Source organism: Rhincodon typus, chromosome 1, assembly GCF_021869965.1.
Source record: "Rhincodon typus isolate 14 chromosome 1, sRhiTyp1.1, whole genome shotgun sequence".
Classification (NCBI taxonomy): domain Eukaryota; kingdom Metazoa; phylum Chordata; class Chondrichthyes; order Orectolobiformes; family Rhincodontidae; genus Rhincodon; species Rhincodon typus.
In genome coordinates, this window is record NC_063332.1 from 168,229,960 (window position 1) to 168,253,513 (window position 23,554).

Sequence of the window (23,554 nt, forward strand, 5' to 3'; positions counted from 1 at the left end):
AGGAATCTATATCTGCTCTATCGAGTCCTTTCACCATCTTACTGGAGACAGTGGGCTTACCAACTGCTTAGCAACTCTTGTGCACAACTTTGAGAAAATCTCTGGTAAGTAGAATTCTTATTGTCCAATTTTTATTGTTCTGTGAATTAATGAGCACCGATCAATATTTTTTTTTTCAATTTAGCATCCTGTTTTTAATTTGGTCAAGGCTTTGAGGCATATTGTACTAAATATTTACTCAGCAGAAACGGCAAGTTTTAGGATGAGAAGAATCATCCCTAGCAGAGAAAAGGATAATTGGGAATGAGCAACAATTGCTCACAACGCTCAACCCGTGAAACTTTTTTTAAAACCACATTTGCAAAATTATACGTAAATAATTTTATTTGAATATTCTGAAATGTTACATACAACTTACATTTTTCACAGTTACTGTACATAGCAGTACATGCTGTTTTTACCAAGCGTTACCCAAAACATCTGCAATTCAAACTTGAAAATATTTGCAATACATCCAGTATCGTACAAGCAATGACATCTGCCAAACAGTAAATTCAAGCAGGACACTGGAAAAGAAAAAAAAGAGAAAAGTGGGAAATCTAATAATTTGGTCAGGTTGATATGAAAACCTTGGAAGTTCTGGCTTCTAACTCAAATTAAAATAAACCAATTACAAATATATGAAAACCGATCACATTATCGATTAACAGACAGTTTAAGTACAAATTCATTTGGCAAATTCCGTCAAACGATGGTTGTATGTACTAAAACCAAACCAGGCAAACCATAAAAGAAAAAAATCTTGAGAAAACAGACTACATATGCAGCATGGCTCCACTTTTAATGGATCCTACGTACAGTTGCTTTCACATTCCATTTAGCTTACTTGCTGCTCTACATTAAATAATTTACTGACCAACTGATTTGATCCAGGTATTTATATCAATTAAAAAAACTTCATTCACAGCAAATTCTTCTCAGCAATGACTTGCTAGAGAGCTTAAAATAACTAACTGGCTTGCTAGGCCACTTCAAAGGGTAGTTAAAAGTCAAACATGTTGATATGGATTAATGTATAGGTATATTGAATACAGATAGCAAGGGCCCCCTGTGGTGCAGTGTTAGTGTCCATTCCTCTGGGCTAGGAGACCTGGACTCAAGTCCCACCTGCTCCAGAGGCGGGTCATAACATCTCTGATCAGGCTGATTAGAAAATATCTAAAAAACAGTAAATTTCCTTCTGTTAAAATAAACTCCAATGAGTAAGTTGAATTTAAGACACAATCTGACAGCTTCATAGTCATGAACCAAAATCTTCAAAACAAACTGTGGTATGAACTTGAATTCTCGAATTACCATTTCAGTAATGTCTCCATTATACCAACATTCCTCAAAAGATGGCAAAATACAATTAATACCTTCCTGATGTACTGCTCTCAGTATAAATAAGATACAGCCAACATTATAAGCCTTGTACTTATAAGCACACACAAATAATTGCTCACCAGTTCCACAAAAGCTAAAAGATGATAATTTTGTTTGGCGCATGATGTCTGGTAAGAGGTTATGCACCACTGAATAATGATTGAGGCGAGTCATTAAAGTTACTGATTTCATTTCATTGCACAACTTTGCAATCAATTAGGTGGTATCAAAGCACAGATGGGTACCGAGTGCAATATGCAGACAAATTTACAGCAACACTACAGCTAGCATGGCAGAGCAATAGAACAGAATATATTATGCTAAATATAGTTGTTGTTTGTTCTGTTATATTTCATAGCTTCTGCTTTCATTGTCCAATATGCTGTTTTTCTGGGACTAAGTGTTTAGGTTTTGGGAGCTGCACACAAGGCATATAAAATTGAATATTTTCTGATTACAGTACATTTCTATATATTGAAAGCATCTATGCATTAAACATTGCAACACATACCCAGCAGAAAGCAAACTTTTAACATGAATAGATTTCCTTCCAAATAAACACCAAAAATATTCACAAGAAGTTGAATTCATAGCTGTAGCTTACTAATAGCAGTCCTTTAGATAAACACAATGTACATTTTTTAGCACTGCCTTCAAAATGCAACCTAACCCTGCTTTTGGATTGCTAGGGTTTTACTGGTTTATAAAAAGACATGGTTAAAATACAAGGGCAAAATCTGTACAAACATAGTCAGTTCAACCATAATATAATACATATTTACTAACCAAGACAAATAAAGATTAATGTATATTACAGATTTACTATATATAACAAATATTTACACACTATACATATTATAATACAAGACCCAGCAGAAGTACTTGGATAGATTCAAGTCACAAAACATCTGGATTAGGTTTCTAGTCACATTTACAGATGCAACCATTTTGAAAATATCCCTATATTCTATGTAATATTCATTGCGTTAGTCAATCCAGGGATCTAGCTTCTAATTTGCTTCATGTACTAAGCGCAGTCTTTACCCATTTTTTGGCGGGGGGGGGGGGGGGGGGGGGGCGTGAAAGAGACACACTAGGCATGTCTCTCTAGATTAAATCACATTTAAAGTAGCTACTGCAGTGCATTTAGTGTTGGCATTTGCACAACTGAGGTACTGAATCTTTTAATAATTCTGCAAAATTTCTACCATTTCCAATAGTAACAGATAATATGACATGTGACTTTAACAGTATAGAAAGGAACAGTTGAAAAATCGATTTTTGATGTGAATCACATTTTATAACGTATTTGGCTTCCTCACTGATATATGTAACTGAGGAATTACCAAAATGGATGAAAACAGCAGAAAGATTTTTTTCGTATCTCTGGTCATTCTACTTTCACACTGATTAAACTGCAACATTTCAAATTACCAGTAACACCACCAAAAGTAAAACCAGCTCAGAATATACAGTTGGCAAAAGAGACCAATTCACAAAGTTTAATTTTAAATTTACTGTAGGTCAGCATACACCATCTAGCATTAATTAAAAAAAAAACCAAATCCTGTGTATTGACTGATGGGGTTCTACTTTGGGATCTGGGCCAGAAGGCAAGACAGAGAAAAGTAAGCAAGGACAAAACTTTGCCACGGCTTGCACTACTATTTCACATTATGCTTCAGAATTACAGTAAAGGATACATCCCTTTTCTACACGAGTTCCCCCCCATTCAAACTTTACACAAATACTTTAAAAGTACTTCTTCAGTTTATTCCATAATGCCTCCAATGCCATATGAATTTGATTAATTAATTCCTTGTCTCTGTCAATGCATTTACACATCTCTTAATCCTCAGTAGAGGATGCATATTTAGTTTACAACTGACCTTAGTCAAATCTTTTGTAGTGAACAAGTACAAACTGTCAGAAAAAGGAGACATATTGGCCAGAGTTACTTTAGACTCCAAAACCTCAACCCTCCAGTTACTGGCAACTTTTAATAACCAAGGTCTCCTAGGTGTGTCTGCTCTCCACATACAATAAAAGACACTTGTGCTTGAGAATTTTGGGCACATTCACGAACACAAAAAATGACCTTGGAAGAACATTCTTCCTATCTCGTGCTTCCTGTCATTTACAACAATTTGTGTTTACATAGTGCCCTCAGAAAAAAAATCCCAACCCACTTAACAGGCATAGATCATATGAGCCTACTCTCCACAGCAACTTTGCTGTCCTCCCAATTTGGGATTGAGATGATATCACACACCTCTCTGCTGAAACTCAAAATTAGATCCAAATGTACTACTTCATATTTCTCAAATTCCACGTGGGATAAATGCTGGAAAATGTAGGACTGGAAAGGCACACCATTACATGTATATTCCAGTTTAGTTCCGCACAGCTATTCCAGCAGTGACGTGGGGAGGCACAGATATTTGTGACAAAAATCACAATTCCTTTGACAGGTCTCAAAGATCAGCAAGTGAACTCTCCGTTACAATGCCAGCCACATTTTGTTTACTACAGGGAACAAAAGAAAAAAAGCTTCAAGTTCTAGTGAACATACTTTAAAGCTCAAATTCCTTGATGGTATAGAAATATATTTCTCCCTGTGCTTTGGTTGCCATGCTCAACACAGAGGAAATTAGAATACTCAGGGAACAGTGAAAAAGCTTACGTGCTTAAAAATATTTTGCCTGCTTAAATTAGCAATAAAGCAGCTCAAGATTAGGTGGGGCAAGATTTTCTTCCACTGTATTTAAATTGCTCAAAGAGGAAGAAAAGGTTCTTTCAAGGATATACTGAATAAGCAGTAGTAGTTTAATGGGAACCAGCTCAAATATATGAATCTCCCTTGCCCCAATTTCCAACATCAGATAGTTACATCCAGTTCTTGTACTCAACAAATCTACTTGTTTCAGTGCCAGAACTGAAAACACACTAGAACGGGCACAAATTGTCCTTGTACTGTTGCACCAAGATTAATATAACCAGTTTCTGTGACTTACAACACAAGCATTTAAGAATTTATATAACACAAGTTTTATTGCAGCTAAACAGGCATTAAAGTGATCAATTAGTGGTGTCAATACCTCTACCAGTTCGCTACAAAGATTATTTTTTCTGTCCAGTTATTAAATCCTTTGTTAAAATAACAGAGCAATGTTTAATTGTACATCTGGCTAGCTGCCTTTATTCACATTACAGGCTATGACAGGATGAGCTTTTGCCAGATGGAAAAACAAAAGAAAGTGGCCTTAAAATAGATATTTTTGAAAACTGAACTGCGAGCAGGCAGCAGAGACTATAATCCTTCCACTTCATGCCCATCTTCCACTTGAGACAAAGCTTCGGCTGAAAGAAAAGCTGGTGCCAGTGTTTTTGTGCTTTCCCCATGCACCAAAAGGAACTACAATAATAGTACTGTTATCTTCTGCACCATAGTGCAGTGCCTGCAACAAAGGAGAAGAATATTATTATACTACAAAAGTAAAATGTTTCTCCGAGTCTGACTTCTTTGTTAAACTAACTTTAGTATACCATTTTGGCTACTATGACTGCCTCTACACAGTGCCCAATCTCGTTTTCTTGTTATGCAGAAGCAAAGTAATCAGGAGAAAGTAAGTCAATCACTTGAGGCAGTTTGTATTTGTTAAATAATGGCAAATATGTACCTTAGTTCCATTTAATCTCAGATTCCTGATACATCAATGTCCACAAAACCAAATCTTCACTCCTGAAACATAAATCTTCACCACGCTGTGTTCAAGTTATCTTTGAATTTACACTCTTTTTCTGGTGGAAAGATAACTTTCCTACTCTTATCACTGGCAACTCAGTCAAATTTGTCTTATCTCAGTGTCTTCGCATCTGTGATTTTAACCTCTGATAGGCCATCTGCATTCAATATCTGATCTCCCTTACCACCCACACCCCTTTAAAAATCTGTCTCCTGACTTTCACCAACTATTGATGGGGAAATTAATTCTCCCATCCCAAACCCATCAACAACCTCACTCTTAAAATTTTTAATTCTCCATATCTGATCCTCCATCATTACATCTCCAACTCCTACTTTTATTTTACCTTGTTGGTAAAACTATTCCCCCTAGTTCAGCTGCAGTCTTCCCAATCTCAAATTTGAAAGGTGAAAACATGATCAAGACAGTAAATGCAACTGGTCCACTTAAATTTGGCACAACCAAGACAAGCACTACTACATATCTATCTTCAGGTAAAACTATATTATTTGTCATTCATTCTGGGCAAGGGGGAGCCTCCGACTCCTTACTGCTGCAAAAAACTACCTCTGTAGCTCACAACCTTAACCAAAATCAAACGCATCTCCACCAAGACAAAGACCAGCTGTACAGCTGCCTCCATTCTGTTCCCATTTCCTCACTCTCAGCTACACACATAACCCAGTCATGTTACTTTTTAAAAATTAAGCATCAATATAGATCAGTTGGGTCAAATGTCCTATTTCTCACTTGCAAATTCCACATGTAGTATCTTGCACCTGACTAGTTTGGATGAAAACTGGTCTGTCACTTTTCTCCAACACAAAAGAAAATTACTAGTGACTCTTGAAGATCTTATACTTTTAAAAATCAGCACTCAACTGTTTTATGCTTTGATGTACTCAGGTACAAAATTTTAAACTAAAGATTTTCAAAAGGGGGAAAAATATACTTTTTCTGAAGAAGGGTCCAGACCCGAAATGTCAGCTTTCCTGCTCCTCTGATGCTGCTAGGCCTGCTGTGTTCATCCAGCTCTACACCTTGTTATCTCAGATTCTCCAGCATTGATTCTCTGAATCAATTTTAACCCCACTGCGAAGCCTCTTCTAAGGATGCCTCCCTTGAAGAAGTTACCCTCCTCCCTCCGGAAAGACCTCAGTGGATTTCTCTCCCACTGCTACCCTCTTGTAATCTCTTCGGCCCTGAAACTGCTCGACCACATCCTGAAGTAAACCAGGTACTACAGCCACATTGCCTTTCTCAGTACCTGCCTATGGAACCGGATCATCCCCAATGGACTACAGTCTACAGTCAGGCCTTCCCAATTTGGCCCCAACCACGATGACTGCTACATACAGAACATTCAGATCCTTCAAAAACGTTTCTCCCCGCGACTCCTCAAACACACTCGCAGCAATGCGCCGGCATCTCCTGGTACTACAAATCAAGCCTACCCCAGCTCACAGCCTCCCTCTCCCAAGCCTGCAAAAGGCCTCTCCTGTTTTTCATTCTTCGCATTTTCTGAAGAAGGGTCCAGACCCAAAACGTCAGCCTTCCTGCTCCTCTGATGCTGCTTGGCCTGCTGTGTTCATCCAGCTCTACACCTTGTTATCTCAAAATACACTGTATGTTAGGCTTCAATTAAAAAAGAGATTCTAGGCAAATTTGTACCTAGTTGGAGTCAGTAATTCAGGTAATTATAGTAACAATTTTTTTTAAGAGAATGTTGAATGTAGGCATTGCTGGTAGGCCAGCACTATGGTCTATCTCTGAATGCCTCGAGAAAATGATGGAGAATTTAAAATTAATACATAGCTTCGGAGTTCATTTACAAAAAAAGGCTTATGGACTCAAATACCACATACTGCTCCCCTGAAGTAAACAGAGATGCTTACATTAGCGCACAAAGCATAAGGACAAATACATTTAAGCATAAAAGCAAACAAGTCAATCATTAAAATAATCCTGGCTTTCAAGACAGGCTGTTACATGAATAGTTATTCTAGCACAGAGATAAATGCAAACCAAACAAACGGTACATGATTAAATCAAGTTCCATTTACCTGTTCAACAATAACCTGAGCAGCCTCTATTGGATCATGACATTGACTGATGTGATCACATATCTCTTGGCTATTCATGATAAAGTTAATCCCATCTGTTGTTAGAACTAAGAAAGCATCATCTCCATGTTGCAGCTGCAGAAAAAGAACTTGAAAATTAGTTGATACCACAAGAAAACAAATTACAGAAAGAGGGGCCTTGTTGTACAATTGTACAGGGGAATACTATGTATGAAACATACCCTCTTCACAAAGTTTCTTGAAATTGCCAACCAAGATACAGTTTCACAGGCACTAGCAACCCGCTAATATTTTGCTCACATGGTTCTCAGCTTTGACTGAGAGAACTGACATTCTCAATGGATAAAAATGATTAGAAAGACTAATCTTGTTGTCATCCATCATCCATTAAGGAACATTCCTGCTCAAGTCAGCAGCCTGCTTGGGGAGGACATCAGGTCAATTTCCTCTTTTGACTAGGAGCATTGAAGCCCTAGCTGAATCTAATTCGGTTAGTATAGGTTAGGAATGAAACTCAGGACCTTTTGTTCTGTATGACTTAGCGCAATATGGAGTACTGTCTTTGCTAAAGTGAACAATCATCATTTTGAAAATTATTTTTTGGACGTTTCAGTATGCAGTCCCAACAAAGTCATCCAAATTCAATAGCTCCAACCTAATGGAAAATCTTATATTCTAGTTTAGTTATGTGTAAGACTAGGTATACAATTTGTTAGTCATAGTCATAGAGCATGGAAACAGACCCTTCGGTCTGATCAGTCCATGCTGACCATGTTTCCAAACTAAGTAGTCCTGCCTACCTGCACTTGGCCCACATCCCTCCAAACCTTTCCTATTCATGAGCTTATCCAAATGTTTTTTAAACATTGTAACTGTACCTGCATCTACCACTTTCTCTGGAACTTTATTCCACACACTAACCACTCCGTGTAATAAAGGTGCCCCTATATTCTTTTCAAATCTTTCTTGACACTGTAGGGATTCTATGTTTCTATGATTCTCTCACCTTAAAAATACGACCCTCATTGTGAATTCTCCCACCCGAGGGAAAAGACCCTTGTCATTCACCTTATCAAGTCCCCATAATTTTATAAACCTCAATAAAAGCCACCACTCAACCTCCTATGACCCAGTGAAAAAAATCCCAGTCTTTTCAGTCTATTTTTATATCTCAAACCCTCCATTCCCAGCAACATCCTGTTAAATCTCTTCTGGACGCTCTCCAGTTTAACAGTATCCTTCCCATATCAGGGCGACCAGAACTGCACAACAGTACGCCAGAAGAAGCCTCACCAACATCTTGCACAACCTCAATATGACATCCCAAAAACAGATTACTTTCATGAAAATTCAGATTGATTTAATATATTCATAGAAGTTTAAAAATACTGTAAATTAAGTTCACCTAAGGAATGTAAATTTTTAACCTTCAATTGGACTAGAGAAGTGCTGGAATCCCAAAAGGGACGTAAAGGATTGTGGTTTGCAACATGCAGTCTCACCTTAATCTGTCTGGTCTCTGGCTCAGCGATGACTCCTGCAGACCTTAAAGCTAGATCTCCTATACTACGTGTCATAGCCAATCTCCCATTTACATGTGGTTGACCCAGACTGTTCCAGGCAACAAATCCACCACATTTCTTAATCCTATCAAATACAATAAAGCAAAAGGTAACAAACATTGTACTTATCTATACAATGTAAGAAGTTAAGTGAAACACTATACACTGCTATAGAACAATGATTTATTGTACTTAGTATTTTGAAATTTTAAATTTGTGAATTATACTTAATTTGCAATCACTAGACTATTTGCATCAAGCCTTCGATAAATGTTACCTTTCCCTCTCATCTTTCCGTTCTGGAGTGTGGTCTTCAGTCAGTCGCTTATGTTTCCCTTTACGACAAAGAATTGCCCGGCTGTCACCCACACTTGCTACCACAAGCTCAATGCTATCACGTAACAGAGCCACAGTGGCAGTTGTCCCCGAAGCAAGGAAAGAGACTAAAATTATCAGAAAGTAGACTTAGACTACAGTCTTTGAAATCATGCAGTATGTTACAAAACTTTGAAAGCATCGATAGTATTTTAAAATAAATATGCTCAAAACTACTGTTAAACATTAAGCATCATACATTACATTCGATCAGTTAAAAAATATAGCATGCAAGCATTAAAAAACAATTAAACTACAAAAAAAAAAAGGAAATTACACTTTGGTAACAGGGCTCAATGCTTAACAGACCTTATATAAAGCACAACAACAATAGCAGAAAATATGTTCTAATTTTAAAAATAAAAGGAACTGGATAAGTAAATAAACGACTTGTGAACTGTGACAAGTTTGAGAATACTAATAATATTTGATGCAAGTACAGTTTATACTTAGCATTAGGCCCTGCTGTAACAATGTAGAAACAATTACTAGAGTCAAAACAACTAGAAAGCTAAATTTCAGAACAAACACCATGAAATGCTTAATTAAGTATACTATGTAGCAGGCATTTTTAACTGCTGCTTTGAGATCTTAGGAGGCATTGACTTGTAAAAATTGTTTCAAATGCTTTTCTGCAATTTAGATCAGAAAATGTCCAAAGTGGGCCATTTCCCAACCTTCAAATGTTTGACTTTTGGACTTCCACTGCAGTATACCACTGAACATTAAGAGCACTGGCAGGGAGAATAATGCAAGCTATGCACTACAGAGGCCCAGGAAGCTTTCCCATAAAGGCAAGTTACTTCAACACTATTTTCACAAGATATATAAAAATGGAGATGGGCAAAGAATAATAATCACACCACATTTAATAATCACAACTCAACTTCTATTATGAATTCATATTCTATTTGACTACAGTCAAATAACCATAATTTATTACCAGTTTAGGGATATTAAGATACGTAAACATGCATTTAAAGATAGATCAGGGGAAATACAAAAGGTTTTTGGCCCATCCATATGTATAATGAGGCAGACTTGATTAGGGAACTTAAGGTGAAGGAACCCTTAGGTGGCAGTGACCACAATGATAGAATTCACCCTACAGTTTGACAGGCAGAAGCTGGAATCAAATGTAACGGTATTACAATTCAGTAAAGGTATCTACTAAGATACGAGGGAGGAGCTGGGCAGAGTTGATTGGAAGGGGAGCCGAGCAGGGAAGACAGTGGAACAGCAATGACAGGAGTTTCTGGGGGCAATTCGGGAAGCACAGCAGAGAATATTCCCAAGGAAGAGGAAACATATTAAGAGAAGAATGAGGCAGCTATGGCTGACAAAGGAAGTCAGGGACATCACAAAAGCAAAAGAAGAAGCATATAATGTGGTGAAGATTAGTGGGAAGCCAGAAGATTGGGAAAGCTTTATAAACCAGCAGAGGGTAACTAAAAAAAAATCAACTGGGGGATGGGGGTGTTGGAGGACAATGAAATGAGGGAAAGCTACCTACTAATATAAGGTTGCAAGAGTATTTTAAGAGAGGGGCAATTTAAGAGAGCAGACATTTTAGAGCAGTCCAATGAGGCTGAAGTAGTAGTAATGAGGAACAATGGCAGAGGAACTGAATATGTACTTTGCATAATTTTTACAGTGGCAAACACAAATAGCATACCAGAACTCCAAGAGAGTCACAGGGTAGAGGTGAGTGTAGTGGCCATCACTACGGAGAAGGTGCTGAGGAACCTGAAAAAGTCCGGAGATGAATAAATCATCTGGACTATATGGACTATACCCAGAGTTCAAAAGGAGACAGCTGAGGAGATTGTACAGGCATTGGTGGTAATCTTTCAGGAATCACTTGAGTAAGGGAGGGCCCAAGAGGACTAGAAAATGGCTAATGTAACACCCCTGTTTAAGGGGAGAGGGAGGCAGAAGGCAGAAAACCAAAGGCCACTTAGCCTTACTTCGGCCATTGGTAAGATTTTAGTGTCCATTATTAAGACTGAGATTGTACAGTGCTTGGAAATGCATGGTAAAAGAGGGCGCAGTCAGCAAGACCTTGTAAAGAGGAGGTCATGCCTGATAAATCCATTAGAATTCTGAGGAGGTAACAAGCAAATTAGACAAAGGAGAATCAGTGGACATGATTAATTTGGATTTCTAGAGGGCCTTTCACAAGGTGTTGCACAGGAGGCTGGTAAATAAGGGCCCATGGTGTTAGGGGCAAGGTACTGGCATCAACAGAAGAATGGCAGAAGGCAGAGGGCGGGGATAAAAAGCAGGTTTTTTTTCAGGATGGCAGCCAGTGACTAATGTATTTCTGCAGGGGTCAGTGTACAGACCACAACTATTTGTGTTACGTTAACAATCTGGACGAAAGAACTGAGGGCTTTGTTGCTAAGTCTACAAATGGCACCAAGATAGGTGGAAGGACTGGTAGTGCTGAGCAAGTGGAGAGGCTGCAGAGGACTTGTACAGGCTAGCAGAGTGGACAAAGAAATGGCATTGGAATACAATGTGGGAAAGTGTGAGGTTATGCACTTTCGTTTGGAAGAATAGAGGCACAGATTATTTTCTGAACAAGGAAAAGCTTCAGCAATCCAAAGCACAAAGGAACTTGGGAGTCCTAGCTCGAGATTCTCTTAAGGTTAATGTGCAGGTTCAGTTGGCAGTTAGGAAGGTAAATGCTATGTCAGCATTCATTTCAAGAGAGCTAGAATGCAGCAGCAGAGAGGTGTTGCTGAGGCTGTATAAGGCTCTGGTCAGATTGCATTTGGCATATTGTGAGTAGCTTTACGATTGAAACCAGAATACTGAGAGGTCTGAATATTGTGGATGTGGAGATGATGTTTCTACTAGCAGGAGACACTAGAACCTGACGGCACAGCCTCAGAGTGAAAGGATGACCCTTTAAAAAGGAGATTGAGGAGGAATTTCTTCAGCAGAGGGTGGTGACTCTGCGAAACCCATTGCCGTAGAAAGCGGTGGAGACCAAGTCATTAAATATATTTAACTATAAGATAGATAGGTTCTTAGTTAATAAGGGGATCAAGGGTTATGGAAGAAGGCAAGAGAAACAGGTTGAAAAACCTATTGGCCATGATCAAATGGCAGAGCACTTACCCCTGCAGAATTCTACAAGTCACCGGCTGCTATCCTGAAAAAGCCTGCTTTTTATCCCCACTCCGCCTTCTGCCATTCTTCTATTGATGCCAGTACCTTGCCCCTAACACCACTGGCCCTTATTTACCGGCCTCCTGTGCAACACCTTGTGAAAGGCCCTCTAGAAATCCAAATTGATCATGTCCTCGAGAGGCCAAATGGCCTAATTCTGCTCCTATATTTTTTGGTCTTAAATAATGCAAAAGGGTTATTAACAAAGCAATCCCATACCAAGTGCTTAAACAAACAAAGTTTGATCATTTCATCAGATGAGCACTTTTGTGCCAAGTGCTAATTAACTTTAAACACCCAGTTAAATTTTAACCAAGTTTAGACATTAAATTTTTGTCTCAATTGATCCTGCTAAAAGTAAAAGTAATCTGTGTACTTGTACAGGAATGTTCCTCAGAAAAACATCATATATCTTCATGATTTTATAGACTCAATTACAAAAATTAGTTTTCTTCATATCAGTTACTTGGAATTAGATTGTGGCTAACATGGCTTTATTCCTCTTAAAACATTCAAATCAAATAAGAGACTTTTCTGAATGAAAACCAAAAGAACTGCGGATGCTGTAAATCAGGAACAAAAATAGAAGTTGCTGGAAAAGCTCAGCAGGTCTGGCAGCATCTGTGATTTTTCTACTAACTTTCAAAACTGGTTGCAAAATGAAAACCAAGTTGTGGAAGGTGGAACAACGATTTTAATACAGTACGGTGACCCTTCCTCAGAACATTCTGAAGAAGGGTCACTGGACCCGAAACGTTGACGCTGTTTTCTCCTCCACAGATGCTGCCAGACCTGCTGAGCTTTTCCAGCGACTTTGTTTTTGTTCCTGATTTACAGCATCCACAGTTCTTTTGGATTTTAATACAGTGAAGGGCAGAAGTGAAAATGAACAAAATTTCATTTAAAGAAGCTTCTCAAATATAATTTTTAAAATAAAAATCAGAGAGCATGCTCAAAACACAGATCAATTAGCAGAGAATCATCAAAATGGCAAGGCGGTGTGCATGAAGGAAGGGACACACAAGAGGAAATTAAAGATGAGAAGGTGACTGAAATATTGTCTTTCAACGAGGTCCTTTATTTGCTTACTGTTGTAATGCAGGTTTCCAGTAGAAATAATGTTTGATCTAGGTAATTCTATTTGCTTATTTTGTTTTTAATTTGTAATATTCAGTGTCTTTGCAAAATCAACACTGTTTAGTTGTCTGAAAATAAAAATACCTGCTAATATAGTATACAAGAAAATACTTGAAAAAACATTCCATAACCATAAAATGCTTTACCTGCATTTAATTTCAAAATTCCTATTGATTCAGTTAGAAAACTAAATGATTTACTAGCTGAAAAAGGGTTAAAAAGCAATTCCTGTATCCTTCTAGCTATACATATACAAAACGTAAAACAGAAAAAAAAAAAATTGAAAATGCATTACATTAACAACAAGTCTTCCTCTCATTAAAATGACTAATATTACTAATTTCTTCAACAGGTCTGAACACTCACTGGAGCAGATTTTATTGCATGCCATCGCTACTAATGGGACAAAGAGGATGTGAGGGACCTTCCAGTAGTCCAGGCTAGGAACCGCTGGACTCCTTCACCTGGGAGTAAAAGGGAGTAGTTCTCCTTCCACTGAAGCCCAACAAAGTGTCCAGGGCCTCCAGTTCTAGAGCTGCTGGTGCTGCGCAACAGACCAGGTACAGACTCTGCTATAGATAACACGCACACAGAGGCAAATAGGAAATTTACGCAGGGATGTCCAAACAGTATCTGCAACACTGGAAATATAATAACTGGAGCTGCACATAAATGTCTTGGCTGGTATATTTGTAATATTAAAACAAAATGTGATGCCAAATGGCTTCAGAATTCACAAAATAATCTGCTAATTTTCAAATTATTCTTGAACTGTGTTTTCCAAATCCCCAATAGTTACATTTTAAGACACAAAAAATGTCTTTATTCACACATTTTTACAGATTTATCTGCAACTCTTAAGATATTACCCAGTGTTACAGGGCAACAATAGATCATGGCAGAAATGAGAGGTAATGTTTAAAGAATGTTAAATGTCTTTGCAGCACTTGAAGTTTTCCAAAATCTGATTTATTTTAAAGACAATGTTTTTCAATAAAAATGTACATTACAAGTAGCGTGGTCTAACAGTTACATTCACGGATGTCAGAAGATATTTGTATGGTATTAGTACAGATTTTGTCCATTACATTCTTTTTTAAAAAGCACAGGCTATACCAGAACACTGAATGGGAAATCCACCACTTTCTTAAGGCATTACTCTAACATATTAAAGCATTTACAGGGTAATGAATCACTTTCAGTTTAGTGTATGTTTAAAGCTTAGCATAATGAAATGAAGCTGCTTCAAAGGTGTATGGACTAATGTACAAGGTAAGATGGATGATTAAAATCAGGAAACTGAACAGTTATGGTAGATTGCTGAAAACAAATGTCAAAATTAGAATGGAATAAAATGAAAGACAATGCTTATAGGACCAAATAGGTACTGTGCAGAAGCAGTTTCTAAGATCTTAATTATTCTATACATCATTAAACCCAAATCTGTAAACTATATGATTATGAATGCAAGTTAATCACAACCTTGGTATAATTCTGCAGTATTTATGTACAAAGTTAATATGAACCGAAGATTTTAATAACGGCATACTGTGACTCATTTCACTGCAGGAGTATCACACAACCATATGCAAGAGCCAATAACTAGATCCCTACAGTTTTCACAGGAAAATTTTCCTAAAATATTTGATCCAAATTGTGAAGGAGTGGATCATCCCATTGCTTTTGTGCTGTAATTTGCTGAAAACATGAGGCTATAACAACATGGCAATGGCAATCTGAATCATTAGTGAATACAGAACTGTACTGTGCCTTCTTAACCAATGAGATTGGAGGGTCAAGAATAAACAGAAACGATGGAGATTGGAGAAGTACAGTCAAATCAACTATAGAAAAAAGTGTAAAAGCAATATCTGATTAAGGAAGAGCGAAGAAAAGTGGGAAGAAAAAGAGTGTTAAATTTGACACTTCTAAAATTCTACAAAGTCAAATCAAGAATAGGAAAGATTTGTTAAAATTCAAGCATTAAGTATTTTAAGCCTTTCTGCAATTAATACACTGATAGGAGATTAAACAATTAGAATTTGTTCTCTCTCTGGATCAGATCATAACTCAGCAATGATTATCATTATGTTAAAATAAAAGGTATGATAACTCTTCATCACCAAACTCAATTTTCTACAGTAAACTTGTAGACAAGTAGCACACAAATCCAGCAGGTTCTTAAAAATTAGGGTGTGGGACGGAAGGGGCCAGGGCAGTTTGGCAAGGGTGGGATGCCATTCATGAAAAATAAAAGTGATAATTAGTAATTCCCAGGGATTCACTCATGCCATTTCTTTTATCCCTTGGATTTACTGGCTGATTTGTGCATAAATGGTAGTGTACATGTCATTAATAAGCTGTTACTTTGCCAGCAAAATTCAGCCCGTAAAAAATTTCCCAAAGAAATTGATGGAACTTTATTTTTTTTTAAAAATGAAAGCTTCTCTGCTACCTAGTTTGGTTGGCAGCCTCATCTTCATTTGATGAACAACAGCATTACATTCAGCACAGATCCTTCAGATCACATCACTGAAATGTACAATGCAGTCTTTTAATTTGAATAATCAAGATCTGTATTCAACAGACCAGCTAATGTTCAATATCCTTGTGGTCCACAAGATATGCTATGTCAATTTAAGAGTACTTACCACTGGATATGAATTAATGCAGTGGATCATTCTCACCACAAGCAGTAAATTGAAAGGGTAACCTTTTCTATGAACACAAACAGGATGCCAATGAAACTACCATTGATCAATTGAGTGGATAATGCAGTCAGGCGCATCCCGTGGTCCTACAGTTTGCTGACCTTATTGACTGAGCAAAAGCGTCAAGGACAAGTCATGCTCCACCCACTCAAGTAACACACCAGTAATGATACGTTCTTGTGGCTCAACTGATAGTATCCCTTCCTTTTATCCTGAAGCTGCAGGTTCAAGTCCCAGTCCAGGATTTGTTGACCACAACAACCATAACGTAAGATCATAAAAATTAGGCACAGGAGTAGGCTATTCGGTCCCACAAAGTTGCTTCATTGTCCAATTGGATCATGGCTGATCCCACACTCCTCTCATCCACTTTCCTGCCCTTTCCACACAACTCCTGATTCTCCCAATGATCAAGAATCTACTGACCTCAGCCTTGAATATACACAAGGATTCTGCCCCCATTGCTCTATGGCAAGAAGTTCCAAAGACTCACAACTCTAGGAGAAGGAATTCCTCCTCATTTCATTCTTAAACTGGTGCCCCTTAATTCTGAGACTATGCCTTCTGGTTCTAGCCTCTCTCATGAGAGGAAACATCATCTCAGTATTTACCCTGTCAAGCTCCTTAAGAATCCTATATGTTTCAATGAGATCACCTCTTATTCTTCTAAATTCTAAACCATCCCAATTTGTTGAACACTGTTTGCATAAGCCTACCATCCTTGTAACAGCTCCCCGTTACTCCCAAAGAGAAAAGAAATGTGTGAAGATACCAAACAATCAGACCAATAAAGCCTAAAATCCCCATTGAATTCATATTTTTAAAGATCTGCTGATAACGATTTGAGATAATTTGAGGGCAACTGTTATGTTTAAAGCTAGTGTTTCATCATGAAACTGGTAGAGAAAACTGGTTACTTACTGAATCTGTAGAATATTAAAGATTCTTTAGTCTACAATGATTTTTCTGCATGTTGTGAATACAGAAAGTGGTTCCAGCTGTAAGGGAATCAAAAAGTTGCAAACTGCACCAGAAAAATATCAAGTGCCGTCAGGCCAAGGACACACAGGCCAGGCTTATAAGCAAGGTCTTATCTGGATCACATAGCTTTCCATATGGATAATCTTAACATCTTGCTTCTACTGAATGTGGTTATCAAACTCACTACTAGCCCAGGTGAAGCACAAGTCTTATTTGAGAATGATCAGGAAAAACCAGAAATTCTTCTTGCATTAAAACAAATCCAATGGCATTTTTATTGCTAAATCTTCAATGAGGGATTGATGAAAGTTTAGCTACATAATGTTGGCTCTAACAAAAGAAACGCTCATTTTGTGCAAATGAAATTGATTTTAAATCCTGAGATTTCTCAAGCATTTCCTTTTATTAGTGGAGTAGAGTGTTTAAAAATGCATGACAAACAGTTCATTATATTTGTTTCATTAACTTGAATGCGTACAAATGTCAGACTTAATAAACTTCATTTGATAGTTAAAAAAACTAATTACCATGGCAACACTGGCAGACGTTTGCTGACTGGAGCAGGTGATTGAGAATGAATAAAAACACACGCCTATTGTCTTACAAAGTTTCAACTTCATTAAAAATAGGTAATCAAACTAAAGTCAGTTACAGCTAGGTCTCTTAATTAGGTTGTTCCTCAACTTCTTCCTGGACCTATATACCTGATAACCATTGTGGAAACCCAAACTCAGCTCATCAGTTACTGACTTTCAGAAGGAAAGTTAGATTAAGGTTCTCAATTGAAGACAAGTCCCTATTTAGCAATAAGAGAGGAAAATTGACTTTTTTGATTGGAAGCATCTCTGTCTAGACTTTGAAAGCTGATCAAAGATCAGATGGTCTTCAAGCTGTAGAAAAATATTGTCCTGAATGGTCAAAAATGCACCAATAAAAAGATATCACTCAAGAACAGAACAAAATTAAAAAGTCATTTCTTGTAGATTTAAAGATAAAGATAAATTCTCAATGAAACAAAATGAATACCAGAAACTTCATTACTGACAGCCATACGTTATTTTCTTCTAACATTATGCTAGACATATAATGCCTCATTCTTCAATAAAAAAATAAAAATTTATTCCAGTATCAAACTTGAACAGTCAAGGACTGTTCTGTTCACAAGCAACTTGGGTCATTCCTTCCTCAGTCTGAGAGATCATACCTTTTCTAAGTTGCTAAACTGAAGCTCTTTATCTGACAGCAAGTCATCTTGCTTACAAAAGGAGATTTTCTGGTGAACCATGCATTAGACTCTTGCAGAAACTGGGCTTTGACACCTTTACAAAGCTTGCTGAATTTATGACACATCAAACTAAAATAATTGCCGAATCAAAATATTCTATTATACAATGATAAGGATTCTAGAAATTGCAAACGAAACACAAAACTGATGAAATATTTCATCCTTATTTCATCACGGACAGATCTGGCATATGGTTGTGTTTCAGTAATTGCACTTTCAAGAGCTGCAGTGTAAGTCTAAAACCTATCTTTCCTCCCATTTGGTCTTCTGGAATAGCCTGCTGCAACTTCGCAACTATATATTTTATACCAACCATTAAATGCGGAAAAAAAGTTGAACGTAAAGACAGTGGTGATGTAATGTTTAAGATATTGTCTAGTCAATTACAACAATATTTAACAGTTACAGTTACTCAAGTTTGAATAATGTCAAAAGTATCACCTATTGCATAACAAGTTTAAAATTAATCATGCTGCAAGATTAAATGTGCTTTTCAACCATTCAATTTTACAGTTTACTCAAAGCTGTATTATCTATAATCATTAGGTATTGTTTGTTTTTGGATTACTTCAAAGAGTTATGGAAGCTCTTAGCTTTTATTAGCTAGATTTGTTTTCATTCACATGTTTTTACAATTGGTTGTTTCAAAAATTCGACAGCACAGTCACCAAACCTTTATTCTGTAAACCTATACATATCAATGACCGCAAGAATAGTATTTAACATGAATCTTTTTGTAATTTTAGGTGGATAACATACAATACATTAGGGTGCTGCACTGTAATTCTAGTGCAAATCGCTATTCTGAGACAAAAGAATGAGTTCAAAATGCAAGACCGTTTTTAGAAAAAGGAGCTAACTAAGTCTGACATAGTTGAAATGGTTTGGAAAGAGTATATGAAAAATATGAAAAGTTATGACATGATCTAATGACTAAAGTATAATTCTCAGGCACAGGGTTTTTGCAAAATTATCAAGTAGCACAGTAATAATGAAGGTATATATAATTTATCAATCCAAATACAGTTGAAAATAATTAATACTGACAAATGGAGATTGTTACAAAGGCACTTCATATTTGATACTTCTTGGAGACCCAGATTGTGAAGGATATAGAAAAATTGAACTATTTCAAGTTTTATGGAAATACCTGGATTGGTTTCTCTAGAAGAGTTGTTGAAAGATCCACAGTGGACATGGGAGTTTTTTTTTCCTGCAAATTACATGATTATTGTTACCTGTTTGCTTTGCTATACACCCCCCTGGGGTTTTACTGAACAGTGACTGGCTTGGAGTTTCTTACTTTATCTAGTCTTAAGCTGGGGGACAAGAGCTCTGCGAGGGAGGGCTACACAGCAGACCTTTAACATTTCTGAAATAACCCTCAAGTTCAGGATTAAACCTATTTGTTCTGAGTGATTAAAGGAACACCACAACATTATATTCGTTAAGCAAGCAGTATGTGAAAGACTTTAGAGACAAACAATTGTCATTAGTGACAACTACACGGGCCAAACATGACAGCAACAGACTTTGAAGTATTCAATGCTTTATCCTCTTGCCTTAAAAAAATACACATTGGTCAGTGGGTTATTACTAAGAAAGCCAATCTTTGCAAAAATACCAGTTACTCCCACTACCCTCCTCTTTTCCTGAATTGCAAAAGCATCCATACATTTTGGGGACATTTAGAGGAATAAATACCTATACTCCTACATCACTGATTGGATATGCTAGCTAATCAGTGCATCTTCATTGAAGAAGTTTTGTTTTAATAATAAACCAACAATTAAAAAATTGGTTGACAGATCTTTTTATTAAATACTCATCAAATCAGATTTTAAATGTGTCATTTTGGAAACAGGAAAAACTAGTTTTATTTTATGTTGTGACCTATGGAGTAGTGAGAGTCAACCAACAGTGCACTCCTCTAGCTTTAGTCACATAATGATGTCATAGATTTAAATGATAGTTGTACTGATCAGAATTTCCATTCAAAAACTGTTTTTAATGGAAACAGTGTCATTATAAACATTTATGCCCAACCAATGGATGGAGTCTCCAATTGAACTGGTCAACTTGTACTATTTCAATTATTTGCTGACTGTTCTTGCTCGCAGCTCTTCTGCTTTTGTAGCAATCTTATGCAAGGTTTCAAAGGCATCAGTATCCTTTAGTTCCCATATACAGTAGCTTTTTCTCCCCTTACTTACAACTGCAGAGGCACGTTATTTGATTATAAAGATCGTCTCAGTCAAGGCTCAACCTTCCCATCGTACAAATACTTTTTAAAAGTAGGAACAACAGTCTAATATTGGAAACTTGACCAAAGTGGCTCTCTCCCCTATCCCTGTTCAGATATAGCAACAGCAACTTAATTTTCCCAATTGGTCCATTATATTTGACCTACTTCAGTTCAGTATGATATATTCTCTCTACACTATTCGTGTGTAATAGGTACTCAGTGACGAAAGTGCATAGTTAATTTATTCTTGCAATTTTACTTTGAGATAAGTTAATAACATGCAAAACTGCTGAGCTTTCATTCTGTGGTGAAATGAAAGCCAGGTACAAGAGAGAGTAAAGACAGACAAATAAATGATGCTGTGGATGTCAATTGTAGTCTATCCCTCCAAGTCAGAAAAAAGTGTGGGTACCAGGTGGACTTAACAACATAATCACACCAGTGCAATCTTGAGTGCGCTGCACTGTCAAGCATGCCATGTTTCAGATGACAGAATAAACCAATGGACTGGTCCTTACATTCAGGAGGGCTGTAAATGAACCTATGCCATTATTTGAAAAACAGCTGGGTGTTCTTCCAGCATCCTGGCCAATACTTGTATCTTTGTCATGTAATATCAACAGTTGCTGACTCCAACAAAGTAAACACTTTTCCCATCTCAAATACCACAAGGTCTGAATTAAGCTGCACTTGTCAGTGGGCCAGATGTAACACAGAGTCTAGTGAGTCAAAACACGGGATCTAAATGCCATGTCTAAAACCAGTGACCGATGTTTTTACCCTTTTACGATAACACTATTAAAGGACAAGATTTGCAGAAACTTCAACCTGAGTATAGTCATAGAGATATACAGCACGAAAACAGACCCTTCGGTCCAACTTGTCCATGCTGACCAGATATCCCCAATAAATCTAGTCCCATTTGCCAGAATTTGGCCCATATCCCTCTAAACCCCTCCTATTCATATACCCATCCAAATGCCTTTTAAATGTTGTAATTTTACCAGGCTCCACCACTTCCTCAGGCAGCTCATTCCATATATGCACCACCCTCTATGTGAAGAAGTTGTCCCTTGGGTCCCTTTTAAATCTTTCCCCTCTCACCTTAAACCTATGCCCTCTAGTTTTGGACTCCCCACCTCAGGAAAGGACCTTGTCTATTTACCCTATCCATGCCCCTCATGAGTTTATAAACTTCTATAAAGGCCTTCCTCTGGCTCCGATGCTCCGGGGAAACAGCCCCAGTCTATTCAGTCACTCCCTATAGCTCAAACACTCCAACCCTGGCAACTTCCTCGTAAATCTTTTCTGAACCCTTTCAGTTTCACAACATTCTTCATATAGCAGTGAGACCAGAATTGAATGCAATACTCCAATAGTGACCTAACCGATGTGCTGTACAGCTGCAACATGACCTCCCAACTCCTATTGGCAATCCATTGACCAGTAAAGGCAAGCATACCAAACGCCTTCTTCTCTATCCTTTATAACTGTGACTCCACTTTCAACAAACTATGAACCTACACTCTAAGTTGTCTTTGTTCAGCAACATTTCCCAGGACCTTACCATTAAGTGTATAAGTCCTGCTCTGATTTGCCTTTCCAAAATGCAGCACCTCACATCTATCTAAATTAAACTCCATCTGATCAAGATCCCGTTGTACTTTCAGAAAACCTTCTTCAGTGTCCACTATACCTCAAATTTTGGTAAATTCAATAATATATTATATGGAATCACAATAAGATGAATAATATGTAAATATGCACAATTTGCCAAATTGTTGCTGACTGGTTTCATCTAAGGGATTCTCATGGTGCAGTGGTAACATCCTTACCTCTGGATCAAAGGCCCATATTTAAGTCCCACCTGTTCCAGAGGTAGGTCATGTCATGTCATGTCTGGTCAGGTTGCTTCAAAATATTTTTGGCCCTCTTTTGGCACAGCAGCAGTGCCCCTACCCTGGACTAGGAAGCCAGAGTTTAGGTCCCACCTGCTCCAGAGGTATGCAATAACATCTCTGAACAGGTTGATTAGAAAAGTAGGTAAAACAGGTTAAAAGGCAAGATTCCCCAAGAGGACAAAAGTAAGGTTTTAAATAATTTTAGTAATGTATAAGAGCACACTGGCAATGCTAAGTGACTTAAGGCAGCCTGGTCACTTAAGAGTTACTGATTGAAAACTGATACCTTTGGTTCTTTCAGAGTAGTTTGCAAGGTTTCTCTGTGCTTTCCAATTCTGCATTATCACAGAAACATTGTGAATGAACACACTCATTATTAGGCATAATTACCTTCCATCTAAAAAGCATTAAGACAAGAATCAACCATACAAGTTATGATAAAAACACTAGCACTATGGTCAGATGCATGAAATATTGGAACTGAAGGTCATTCTGCACTGTGAGCTTATTCCACCATTTAGTAAGTTACAGCAAATCCGAATCTTCATAACCCAGCTCTATTTCTCAGTCGAAGTTGTCTTGCTGTGGACTCCTGAAATGGAAACATTCCCATCTATCTATACACATCATTCATTAGCTTTATTACTGGATTGCTCCTTATCTTTTATATTCAATGGAATACATGAAAGTGAAAGGTACGAATCATCTCAGACTCTCTATAAACCTGAACCTGCAGCCACATAAATGTCTCCCAATGTTGTTAAAAGATTACAAGGTGTAGAGCTGGATGAACACAGCAGGCCAAGCAGTATCAGAGAGCAGCAAGGCTGACGTTTCGGGCCTAGACCCTTCTTCAGAAAAACGTTGTTAAAAGACTGCTGTCTTTATGACTAAATTTGCTCTGCAGCCCAGTTCCTCTTATGCA

General features: G+C 37.5%; 1 protein-coding gene across 2 annotated transcripts in view; it reads right to left on the reverse strand.

The window, feature by feature from the left end:
• Nucleotides 1–357: 357 nt before the first annotated feature.
• ppm1kb (protein phosphatase, Mg2+/Mn2+ dependent 1Kb) overlaps nt 358–23,554 on the reverse strand; it is a 38,378-nt gene continuing 15,181 nt past the window's right edge. For both annotated transcript variants that reach the window (XM_020534536.2, XM_048602313.1), the window contains exons 4-7: nt 9,095–9,260; nt 8,758–8,902; nt 7,235–7,369; nt 358–4,883 (exon numbers count right to left, since the gene is read on the reverse strand). In XM_020534536.2, coding sequence (XP_020390125.1) covers nt 4,752–4,883; nt 7,235–7,369; nt 8,758–8,902; nt 9,095–9,260 — 578 coding nt within the window. In that variant the 3' untranslated portion in view covers nt 358–4,751. The remainder of the gene's footprint in view (nt 4,884–7,234; nt 7,370–8,757; nt 8,903–9,094; nt 9,261–23,554) is intronic.